The 12,755-nt window shown below is 47.0% G+C and overlaps 1 protein-coding gene across 1 annotated transcript; it reads left to right on the top strand.

Annotated features, from left to right (window-relative positions):
* The first annotated feature begins 10,742 nt into the window (after positions 1 to 10,742).
* Positions 10,743 to 12,222, top strand: LOC145514456 (zinc finger and SCAN domain-containing protein 4-like). The gene is made up of 3 exons (XM_081512291.1): positions 10,743 to 11,129; positions 11,255 to 11,420; positions 11,513 to 12,222. Exons 1-3 carry the CDS (start codon positions 10,743 to 10,745, stop codon positions 12,220 to 12,222), a joined length of 1,263 nt encoding a protein of 420 aa, XP_081368417.1.
* The last annotated feature ends 533 nt before the right edge of the window (positions 12,223 to 12,755 follow it).

The raw sequence follows: 12,755 nt of genomic DNA, 5'->3' as shown, positions 1-12,755 counted from the left end.
GGCGGTTGATAAAGTTACATCCACTCATTGCTCACTGTAATTACAAGAGAAATGGAAACCCTGTGCCCACAGAAATACTTGTATGTATTCGCACATTTGGGCTTCCCTGGTGGCTCAGTGATAAAGAATCTGTCTGCCTGGAGAATCCCATGGACAGAGGAGCCTGGCAGGCTACCGTCCATGGGGTCGCAAGAGAGGCAGACATAAGTTAGGCAGACAACAACAGTTCTCACATTTCCAGGAACTTTATTCTTCAAACCCTACAACTAGATAGCAAAAACAAGCATCCATCTACAGATGGATGGTTAAGAAAGTGTTATATTTATCAGTGGAATACTCCCCTTCAATATGAAGAAATGAACTACTGACGCAAGGGGGAAAGAACATCGGTTTCAAAGTGTTGCAGTAAGTATGGATGTGTGCGTCATGTGTATCCACAGCTGCTGTAGACTGAAAGCCTACTGAGGTTGGATGTTCACATCTAACAGGAAGACGAAGGCCTGGGATCTGGCCCTCAGTGGCCCAGTTCTGAGGGGCCGCCCCAGGTGACATAACTGAAGATTTGCTCCTCGGCGGGAGACAGGCTGGGGTGTAGGACCCGAGACCCTTTGCTGCACTGCTTGCTCCTGGGCAAAGTCTCCTTGAGTGGCAGATACAAAGAGGCTTTAAGGGACTAAAAATAACTCCACGCATGGGCAGTTGGGGCAAATTATAAACGATAAAATACAAAAAGGCCCAAAGCCAACTGCCACCTTTGAGGTGCCTGCCTGCCGGGAGCAAAAGCAAAATTACAAAAAGTACTACACATGATCCTGCACACAGTGCCTCCACAGAGGGACGGGCAGACCCCCTGGTCTGCCCCTGCCCTCCCTGCTCACCCCTCCTCCAGAAGCCAGCGAGAGCATCGCCTGCCCCTTGTGCTTGCTCTGATGTTCTGTGGCACGAGTTCCAATAAAGCCTTGCCTGAATTTCTCATCTGGCTTTTTATTGATTTCTATTGATTAGGAAAATCCAACAAGCTGAGTTGATAACAATCTCTGAGCTAGACTAAATGGCTCCAAACTAAGGGCCACTGGGAGATGGAAGAAGGCTTCGCAGGTGACTCAATGGTTAAGAATCTGCCTGCCAATGCAGGAGACGTGGGTTCAATTCCTAAGTCAGAAAGATCCCCTGGAGGAGGAAATGGCAACCTGGGAAATCCCAAGGACAGAGGAGCCTGGCATGCTGCAGTCTGTGGGGTTGCAAAGAGTCAGACACAGCTGAGCGTTCACACATTGGGAGCTGTGAGAAGCACTGCCACGCCCTCAAGTCACTGATGAGTCTTGCCGTGTGTGTGTGTGTGTGTGTGTGTGTGTGTGTGTGTGTGTGTGTGTGATGAGTCTTGCCGTGTGTGTGTGTGTGTGTGTGTGTGTGTGTGTGTGTGTGTGTGTGTGTGTGTGTGTGTGTGTGTGTGTGTGTGTGTGTGTGTGTGTGTGTGTGTGTGTGTGTGTGTGAAAGATTTTAGCTCCCTTATCAGGCATTGAACCCATTCCCTCAGCAGTGAGAACTCGGAGTCCCAACCACTGGACCTCCAGAGACTTTCCAGGACTCTTGCTTTCCTGCTGTCTGGCCTCTTGCTTTCTCCTACCAGCCTCTGTACGCACGCCCTCAGGTAACAGCCTCATGGTACCCCCTGCCGGGGTCACCTGTGCCTCTGCTTGTCTCCTGACTCTTCCACGGATATCAATCAGCCTGCCTCATCCCTGACCTTCGGCCACCTCCTCCCACATGCTTCAGAGTCCAGCAACTTCAGGATCATGTCCACACCTGACTTAGGCTGCTGAACCCCGCCCTCACCCACACAGTCCCACGTCTCCTGCCTGATCATCATGTATTTTCTGCTCTCTTGGGGAGGGATCCAGATCTTGGTGTGTCTACTTACATTTTCTTTGTGTATCCCACAACTAGTATTTATTTACACATGTATTTTTGAATGTGCTGTGTCTTTGTTGCTGTGCACGGCCTTTCTCTAGTTGTGGAGAGCGGGGCTACTCCAGTTGCAGTGGGAGAGCTTACTGCAGTGGTTTCTCTTGTGGAGCCCAGGCTCTAGGGCGAGCAGGCTTCAGTAGCTGCAGCACTCTAGAGGGCTCAGAGGGTGTGTTCAGCACCACAACTAGTTAATAGTAATAGGTGTCAGCCACTGTTTTGGAGGCATAAAGCAGAGAAAAATCCCTTCCCCGAGGTGGATCACAAACTTTGTTTTTTTATGCTTTCTATTTCATTCTCCTGCCCCTGGCCTTTTAGATGTCATCTTCAGTCTGATCATCGGACTCACCGGTTCATTCTTTATATACTCCCGTCCCATGCGGGCTTCCCAGATGGTGCAGCAGTTAAGAATCCACCAGCCAGTGTCGGAGACACAGGAGATGTGGGTTTGATCCCTGGTTTAGGGAGGATCCCCTGGAGGACGAAATGGTAACCCACTCCGGTATTCTTGCCTGGGAAATCCCATGGACAGAGGAGCCTGGCGGGCCACAGTCCGTGCGGTCATACGCGACTAAGCGACTGAGGACACACACACGTGCGCCCCCCTTCGTGTTCTCCTCAGCCCCTTTCTGTGTCAATGTTGTCCATAACCAACATTTTTGCTATTTTTAGAAAGCATATCTTCTTGCTCCTATGGCTTTTTCTCTCCTCACTTCCTGGCTTACTTTTTCCTCTGAATTTCATTTCTTCATACTTTTCTTCCAGTTCTTCATTCCATGTAGCATGTGCTACTATGACTTTTGTGAGGTTGTCATTCTTGTTCCATGTCTAGTTATATCCCCCTGGATGTATGAGTTGCTCTGTGTGTGTGAAGGAATGGCCAAGTTCAGGCCAGAAGCCTTGGAGGACACACGTGTATGAAATGACTAGGCTGGGCAGGGAAGGGAGTCCAGCTTTCACCACAATAGGCCACCAGATTCATCTGTTTTAACCTTAACTTGGACAGGGTAGAAGCGCCGTCTGAGCTGTCATCCCCAAAGTCTGTGGGATGAGAGGGCCTGGCCTGACAAGCCAGGAGAGCTCATCAGCCTGACAGCTCCTCAAAGCCTCCTGCCTGAACATCACTGTCTATACAGGAAGTCATTGCGTGTCCCAGAAACCGCTCTGCTTTAACTCCTCCTCCCCGCAGCCTAGGACTCTCATCCGGACAAGGCTGAGGCGACCTCAGCTCCCAGCAGGACTCTGCCAGTTGCTGTCATCTGTGTTTCTCGCTGCAGTTTTGGGGTGTGATCAGCAGCCCCCACAAGATGACCATCTCTTCCACACCTGAAACCGTCCTGAGGTTCCCATTCCATAAACCAAGTCCATAAGTCTTCCGATTCTGCCTTTCCTGCAGTGGCCGCGGTAGGTCAGGCCACACTCTCTCACACCTGGAATGTTCATTTCAAACTGACATATCATTAATGAGACCTGCCAAATCCCAAATGCTCTGTGTAAATCGCTGGAGATAACAGAGCCAAACAAAATAGAAACAAAATTCCTATCAGTGGGGACTGAAAGGCAGTAATAAGACAAGTAAGGAGAATATCGAGTTTGATGGAGATCAGTGCTCTGGAGAAAAAGCTGAGAGGGTACAGACTGACGGGGGCAGGGGTGCGGAGGTGCTGAGTTTTAGAAAACGGGTCCAGGGCAGTTCTCACTGAGAAGCAGATGTTTGGAAAAAAAGGACCTGAAGAGAATTTGAGGAGAACTCCAGGGTTCTTCCAGAGAAGGCCCTGGCACCCGCTCCAGTCCTCTTGCCTGGAAAATCCCATGGACGGAGGAGACTGGCAGGCTGCAGTCCATGGGGTCGCAAAGAGTCGGACACGACTGAGCGACTTCACTTTCACTTTTCACTGTCATGCATTGGAGAAGGAAATGGCAACCCACTCCAGTGTTCTTGCCTGGAGAATCCCAGGGACAGGGAGCCTGGTGGGCTGCCGTCTATGGGGTTGCACAGAGTCGGACACGACTGAAGCGACTTAGAGGCAGCAGCAGCAGCCAGGGTTCTTCTCCCAGAGACAGAGGGAAGGGGGATAAAAGCCTAAGATGGGGGTGAAGCCTCGGGGTTCTGGGAACAGCAGAGGCAACGGGGGTGGTGCAGAGGAAGCAAAGGGTCAAGAGGAGGAGGTGAGATGCCCCGGACCCCAGAGCCGGGTCAGCAAGGCCTTCAGCCACGGTCAGCATGCCGGTTTCTACACTGTGGTATCTCGACGCTTTCCTGTCTGGGGTGAGGCAATCCCAGAAATAGTGTGTAAATGCTAAGGGTGAGTTGACAGGTATTTTAGGTCCATTGAATTTGATGATATACGAGTTTGCATTTCATATGTCTTTGTTTTCGTGTTAATTTCACATTGCTGATCATTCATTTTTATGGAATTGTCTGAAACTGCAAGGCTAAGGGAAGTGGAAAAGTCCTTTACAATGACGATCTGAGCCACTGGGAGCTTCCACAGACAAGGGACATGCCCAGACTTGTTAATAACACAGTTTCGGACTTAATCCCTGGCAGTCCAGAGGTTAAGACTCTGAGCAGGGGTGTCGGGATTGATCCCTGGTTGGGGAACTAAGATCCTGCATGTCACGTGGTGTGGAAAAACAAATAAAATTTTTTTAAGAAAATGTTTTTTTAAACTGTCCCTCTGATGACTGCTTCAGGAATAGAAAGACTCGTGGGGGGATTCCGTGGAGGTCCAGAGGTTAGGACTCCAGCTTTCCCTGCTATGACCCTGGTTAGAGAACTAACATCCCACAAGCTGCGTAACAGCAACCCCACCCCCCACCCCGTCCCCCGCCCCGACCACAAAAAAGACTGGCGGGAGAGGTCAGTCAAGAGCTGACCTCATTAATCTGAGGGAGGGATACGGGGCTGGAGGAGTAACGGATTCTGGATATAACTTGAAAGCAGATAATATTAGGACCACTCCAAAAGTCCCTTCTCTCAGAAAGCCTTCCATCTGCTTCCCTAACTCTCCTCTCGTCTTCCAGGGGGTCACTCACTCCACTGGTCAGAAAGCAAAAGTGCTGGGTTTTCCTGAAATCCCTTCCTCCCGCCTTCCCGCCTTCCCCCGAGTGAGTACACAATACACCCCCACCAGATTTTCAGACCAGGCGCCAGTCCCTATTGAAACCCCTTCCCCCTCCTCACTCCCCACAAGTCCGTCAAACATCGTGCACTTTCTTTACCTAAAATAAACACTGCTCTTCCCCTTCCCACTAAAGGATCTTGGTTTCTACACCTGTGATTCTTCTGTTGGACTAGGAACCCTTCCTTTGGGATCCTAGGGGCGCCCTCTGACTCACCAGCACAGGAGGACGGACTTTGTCTTCGACTCTGTTTTTGCTTGGGCCCAGCCTCACAGCCGGCTGGCCTGCTGTATCTTAGTTCTGGTGGCCCTCACCAGTGAAAGTGCCAAGTCCTAACTACTGGACCCCCAGGAAATTCCCAGAAGGAGGAAATATTAGTCTTGTTCTCTGCTTCACTTGGAATCCACAAATCTTGGAAAATTGGAAAGTGTTAAGTTTGTATAAAACTCATTTGTGACAAAACTATGGGACTTCCCAGGTGGCTCAGTGGTAAAGAATCCGCTTGCCAATGCAGGAGACCAGGGTTCGATTCCTGGGTTGGGAAGATCCCCTGGAGAAGGAAATGGCAACCCACTCCAGTGTTCTTGCCTGGGAAATCCCATAGCAGAAGAGCCTGGTGGGCTACGGTCCACGGGGTCACCAAAGAGTCAGACACAACTTGGAGACTAAACAATAACTATGACAGAACTTGGCCAGAACACCCCTGAGACTATACTTTCTATCCCCACTTCAGTGCACGTGTTGTTACATTTCACTGCAGAAATATAAGTGTTAGACTGTGGCCTATTGTCCCAGGCCCAGGGCTGGTATGAGATACTGTACTGGAAAGTGAGAGCTGCCGCTAATGAAGCTTCCAATGGAGATCCCATCAACAGGCACACTTTCTCCAATCAGGCCTTTAAATGCATTACTGTCCTTGATTCTATAAAAGGGAGGAGCCTTGGGAGGGCACATCAGATAAATCCAGTTGAGAAGGGGAGTCACACAGTGAAGAGTCCTCAGCCTTCAGCTCAGGGTCACTCAGCGTGGAGTTCAGTCTTCTGGGGGAGGTGAGTTTCCTGAACAAAATGAAAATTTGCCATTTCGTGTGTGTGTGTGTGTGTGAGTGTGCACTCCTGTGTTTATAGCTCTGGGGAGAAAATTCCTAGATACAAAGACATGGATGCCTCGCAGGCATGGGGGATGGTCTGTTGGAACAACTGCTCAGGCTGTGCAAAATCTGGCCTGACTGAAGCCCACTTCTAGGAAAGTCTGTGTCTGGCATGGTTTTTAATTTTTTTCAGTCACTAAATCATGTCCGACTGTTTGCAACCCCATGACTGTAGCCTGCCAGGTTCCTCTGTCCATGGGGTTCTCCAAGCAAGAATACTGGAGTGGGTTGCCATTTCCTTCTCCAGGGGATCTTTGTGACTCAGATCAAACCCAAGTCTCTTGTATTGGCAGGAAAATTCTCTACTGCTAAACCCCCAGGGAAGCCTCCGGGAGGTCCGGATGGAAGTGGAGGTTCGTGGCCAATTGAGGTGGGGGGGCTGAAAGTGAAAGGGTGTGTCAGTTGCTTAGCAGCCTTTTACTCTGTGCTTACCATGTGCCACTGAATACTCCACATGCTTCATATGTAGTAACTAGTTTGGCTCTTGTGGCAATTCTGAGCTGGGTGTCCTTAGAGATCAGGGCCCCCATGACAAGGATGGAGGCCTGATGGCATCATGTATGGGGTCACACAGCTTGGAAATGCCAGGCTCCAGGTTAAGAACACTGGCAATATGGGGTGGGGGAAGGGTTGTTGTGTTTTGTTTTCTCCTGAGATATAATTGCCATATATATTGTATTAGTTTCAGATGTACTACATACGACATGATATTTGCATGCATTGGGAAATAATCACCACAATAAGTCACCACAATAAGTCTAGTTAGCATCCATCAGCATACATCATTACATTTCTTTTTCTTGTGATGAAAATACAACAATTTTGTATTCCAACAGTTGTCTAAATATGACAATTTCGAATTCCAAGTCTTAGCCATAATGCTGCTCCGCAGCCTTGCTTGTGTGAAATTGAGTACATTTCTGCAAATGTGACCACGTGGTCTGTGTATGCCTGGGAAGTCCACAAAGAGAACACATGGAACTTCTCTGGCCAGGCAGTGGGAAAGACTCGGAGCTTCTAGTACATGGAGTGTGGGTCTGATCCCTGGTTGCTGATTCCCTGGTGGCTCAGATGGTAAAGTGTTTGCCTGCAATGCAGGACACCTGGGTTCGATCCCTGGGTCAAGAAGATCCCCTGGAGAAGGAAATGGCAATCCACTCCAGTACTCTTGCTTGGAAAATTCCATGAATGGAGGAGCCTGGTGGGCTACAGTCCATGGGGTCGCAAAGATTTGGACGCGACTGAGCGACTTCACTTTCTTTTTTTTCTGGGGAACTAAGATCCCACATGCCACATGGCGAAAAAAAAGAGAACTCATATGGAGTCCCAGGGGTATTACACCGGAAAAAAAAAATCAACAATAGAAACCAATGAATGTGGATGTAGATAACCAGCCACTACACCTAAGGTGGAGTGGGAGGGGTGAGGACAAGCAGAGGCAAAACCTGGTGGGACCAGGAAGGACTTGGTGCTTTTCACTGAGAGCAAGAGGGAGCCATAGAGGGAATTTTAAGTGGAGCAGTGGAGCCTGACCTGAGCAGATTAACATTTTTAAAAGGTTGACTGAATAGGTGTGATAAGTGGATCATTATTGTTGTTGTTTAGACACACTGAGTCGTGTCCAACTCTTTTGAGACCTGGTGGTCTGTAGCCCGCCAGGTTCCTCTGTCCATAGAATTCTCCAAGCAAGAATATTGGAGTGGGTTACCATTTTATTCTCCAGGAGATCTTCCCAACCCAGGGATCGAACCCATATGTCTTTTGTCTCCTGCATTGGCAGGCGGATCCTTTATCACTGACCCAGAAGCCCTGATTAGGGGAAGGGCAAAGATTTGTTCAGTGTTCTATAGGGTTTTTCCTAGAATCATCTTTGTCTCATTCATTGATGAGATCAGGGTGGCTAATCTGATCAGATCATCAGGTGAGATTGACACAAAACATGGTGTCAGTTAACAGAAATTAATTAAGTATTTGGAAGCCCACATAGCAATCCCAACAAACACCCCCACTTTCTGATCTTGCGGCATGGATTTACTTTAAAAAAAAGAAAAACAAATCCAGAGACTTCCCTGGTAGTCTAGTGATTAAGATTCTGCGCTTTCACTGCTGAAGGCATAGGTTCAATTCCAAGACCCACGGCTGAGCCAAAAAATAAATAAATAATCATTGAAATGTTAATCCTATAGAAAAATAAAAGAAAACAAAATTAGAACAATAATGTAGTAACAGGATTAAGTAGTTTGTTTGAAATCCCAAGGCGTGTGCCTATGGTTCTTGTTGTTTAGTCACTCAGTCAAGTCCGACTCTGCGACCCCAGGGGCTATAGCTCGCCAGTCTCCTCTTTCCACGGAATTTCCCAGGCAAGAATACTGGAGCGGGTTGCCATTCCCTCCTCCAGAGGATCTTCCTGACCCTGGGGTCGAATTTCAGTCTCCAGCTTGGCAGGCAGTTTCTTTACCTCTGAGCCACCAGGGAAGCCTGTGCCTCTGGTTGCCCAGATCATATGCTTTACAGTTACAAATCAGTATTGAGAAATGCAAGCTTCACCTCTAACGGCTACACTCCAATGGGAAAGGACAGGCATTAGAGACAGATCAATATAAAATTATTACTTGGACAATATCAGTGAAGCAAAGACAAATGTTTTTCATAAGGAAGGGTAATTGTTGATGGAAAAAAAGAGACGACTTGAAAGTAAAGGGAAAATTTTCTAAGGAATGTATCATCGAGCTGACACAGGGTGTAGCTGGGCTGGGTCTGCAGACTCGTGTGTCTGCTGTAGCAGTTTCCAGCACAAGATGATCATGCGTATGGATTCCAGCCTATTTCATTCACTCTGTTGTCCTTTTTTTTTTTTTTTGTAATAGTTTGTTCTCTTATAAGTACTGAAGGAATATCTTTGTATTGATACTAGATCATTGCCTTCATTCATTTCAGTCAATTCCAATTATGATTTAAGACTCCATTTATCATTTTAAAATAATTCGTTTGCTTTCTTTATTTGGTCACACTGGGTCTTAGCTGTGCTATTCAGGAGGATCTTGTTCCCTGACCAGGGATGGAGCCCAGACACCCTGCATGGAGAGTGTTCAGCCTTAGTCACTGGACCACCAAGGAAGGTCCCCCATTTACTGTTTAAATCTTTTTAAAACACTATTTATTTATTTGTTTATTTTTATCTTTTGGTTGCACTGGGTCTTTGTTGCTCTGCGTGGGCTTTCTCTAGTTGCGGTGCACGGGCTTCTCATTGCAGTGGGTTCTTCTGTTGCGGAGGACAGGCTCCAGGCTCAGGCTTCAGTAGTTGCAGCACGCAGGCTCAGGAGTCATGGTACCCGGGCTTCTTTGCTCCATGGCATGTAGAATCTTCCTGGACCATGGATCGAACCCGTGTTCCCTGCATCGACAGGGGGTTTCTTATCCACTGTACCACCAGGGAAGTCCACCTCCCTTTGTTATTTTAAGTTAAGTTGAATGTTTTTATTGAAATGTAATGCACATACAGAAAAAAGAAAAAGTGAAAGTATATGGTTTGGTGGATTTTGACAGAGAAACATTCCTGTATAACTCCCTCCGAGATCAAGAGGTAGATGGTCACCCACTAAAACTGGAAGTTCAGTGTCCCAGGAGCTCTCCCTTTAGTCCCAGGGAAACTGGGATGGGGTCCCCCATAAGGACCTATTCCAGGATCTACCAGTGTTTCCAAAAATGTAACCAACATCCTAAATAATATTGATAATATTTCAATGCTTTTCAATGAACATGAATGAGAAGAAACAAAATGTATAGTTTAGTGCCTGGATTATTTCATTTAACACTGTGTTTTGTGGTTATTCTATGTTGTTGCATAAAGGAGTTCATTTCTTCTCAGTCTATCAAATATGCCTCGATATCAATTAATTGTAATCTGTCCCATTTAATGCTGGATACTTAGATTATTTACAGCATGGAAATATTATGAATTATGTTGACATAAACGTTCTTGTATATGTCTGTGATGCACATGAATATATTTTTCTGTTGAGTACAGGCAGAGAAGTTAAACTGATGAGTCACGGGGAATGCGTAAATACAGATTTATTACATACTAATCAAAGCATTTCCAATGTGAGTTCTCACCAGCAGTGATTGAGAGTTCCAGGTCCTCCAATCCATGCCACAGCTAACTATTTTATTCTAGTGCTTCTGGGAGATGGTGATTTTGTAGCTTGTTGTTGTAGTTTTATTTTACATTTCTGGGATTACTAATAATGTTGCAATTTTCTCCATTTGTTTATTCACTAAATGTCTAGTAGAATTCACCCATGAACTCAGTTGAACCTGGATTTTGTTTGTTTCTTTTCAACTATGACAGTGTTGTATTTAACTACATATTTCTTCTGTCTCTAGCTTTGCAGTCCTTACACATCCACCATCCACCGGTTGTTGAAAGAGACTGCCTGAGAAACAAGTCAGTGGAGACTGAATCCCTCAAGTTGCAGCTCTCTGAGAATTCTTGCTAAGAATGACCTCAGAGCTCAGAATCTCCTTTGAAGGTGAAGCATCCAGGAGGGATCCTGGGTCAGAAAATTCACCCACCCAAGGATCTGCCATCCAGGAGGAAGAGGGGATCCCTGAGTTCCCCAGCACTCAGCTCGACTTACTTCGAGACAGCAATAACTCAAGTGCAAGACAGGAACTGCAAAGACTCTATCACTTATTTCACTCATGGCTGCAGCCAGAAAAACACAGCAAGGATGAAATAATTTCTCGTCTGGTCCTAGAACAGTTTATGATCAATGGGCACTGCAGTAACAGGTCCACTTTACAGCAGAAATGGAATGCAAGTGGCAGAAACCTGGAGAAACTCATGGAGGATCTGACGGACGATGGCATGAAGACACCCAGCTTAGTAAGTAGAGGGTTCTGACCCCAGGGTGAGGGTTGTGGGAGTGTCAGGAATAAGTAGTCTGTTGGAGTTGCCTGGAAGTAGAGAAAGAAGAGTTATTACAGACAGTAACCAGGCTTCGTTCACAGGTCCATGTCCACATGCAGGGACAGGAAGCCCTCTTTTGTGAGAATACGCCCTTAAGACAAGTCATCGTTCACTTCACAAAACAGTTGTCGACAGGAACCCCAACAAGAGAGAATGCGGGGACACCCTCCTGGACTCCTCAAGAAACACCCCTGGAAACAGGACAAAGTGAGTGGGCAGAGCCCAGGTCCCAGAGGGGTGGCCTGTGTGGGCTCTTTCTTGGGTGCAACTTCACTGAGTCACTTTTTCGCCTCCTACAGGAAATGAAGATAAAGAAAATGATGGCAACATTTCTGTGAAAACTCATCAAGTAAGTGACAGTATTACTAGTCCAAGCAACCAAATACCTTCCCTACTCCTTGTCCAAGAAGAGAACTGTCGGAGGCTGGAAGAAAGAGGTGTTTCTCTGGAGAATCCACGAATCTCCAGAAGACGAGCAGGCCCAGGCCCCTCCAGGCCCCAGGATGGATCCCTGAAAGGACCCTCCTCTCAAGATGTCCTCATGGACGTAGAACCAGACCAGCTCACCCCTGAGCCTGTTTCTACCCGCCAGAGCTCTGAGGGGACTTCTGCACGTGGGGAACACCAGGAAAGATCCCATAGAGCCCCAGATGTATACAGATGTGAGAGGTGTCCCAAGACCTTCATGCATTCCTCTAGGTTCAGACTTCACCAGAAAAGACACAATAATGAGAGGACATGTATTTGTGCCGAGTGTGGCAAAGGCTTCTTCCAGGCATCAGACCTCCATGTGCATCAGAGGATTCATACAGGAGAGAAGCCCTTCACGTGCAGCACATGTGAAATGGCCTTCACCCACAAAACCAACCTTCGGGCTCATGAGAGAACCCACACGGGAGAGAAGCCCTATGAGTGTTCCCTCTGCCAGAGACGTTTCCTCCAGTCCTCCACCTACCACCGCCATCTTAAGTTTCACCAGAAAACTACCCTCAGAAGTGCTCCACACTAAAAGCTTCCTTGGCTACGGCCCCAGTGTAATGGTTATAAATATGTATGTGAATATGTAGATTTCCATAGTATTTCTCTATTTAGAACATATTTTATAAGAATAATTAGAAGAAAAAAAAGTGGGGGCTTTCCTGACAGTCCAGTGGTTTGGACTCTGTGCTTCCACTAGAGGGCATGGGTTCCATCCCTGGTAGGGAACTAAGATCCCAAATGCTGCACAATGCAGCCCAAAAAAAGTACAAAAAAAAAAAAAGGAAATAAAAAAATGTTAAATAGAATTTTCTAGTTGTATTTTCCATTTATTGTTTTGCCCTCCCAAAATGCAAGTTTATGGAGGGCAGGGAATTTCTTGGTTTTGTTCACTTAAGTACCTTGGTTGCCTAGAAAAGTGTCTGGAACATTTCAAATAACCAACAAATGTCTCTCAAATGAATGGATGTGTTATATTGGTGTTTATTCTTTAAACTTTAGACATGTGCCTCATGTGAGAAGACAGTGAGTTCCAAGCCCAGGACACAAACACTAGCTCGCAGT

Source organism: Giraffa tippelskirchi, chromosome 7, assembly GCF_054371585.1.
Source record: "Giraffa tippelskirchi isolate mGirTip1 chromosome 7, T2T-mGirTip1v1.2.pri, whole genome shotgun sequence".
In the NCBI taxonomy this organism is placed as follows: Eukaryota; Metazoa; Chordata; class Mammalia; order Artiodactyla; family Giraffidae; genus Giraffa; species Giraffa tippelskirchi.
The sequence above is the reverse complement of the archived record's forward strand: the minus strand, read 5'-3'. Positions and strand labels throughout refer to the sequence as shown.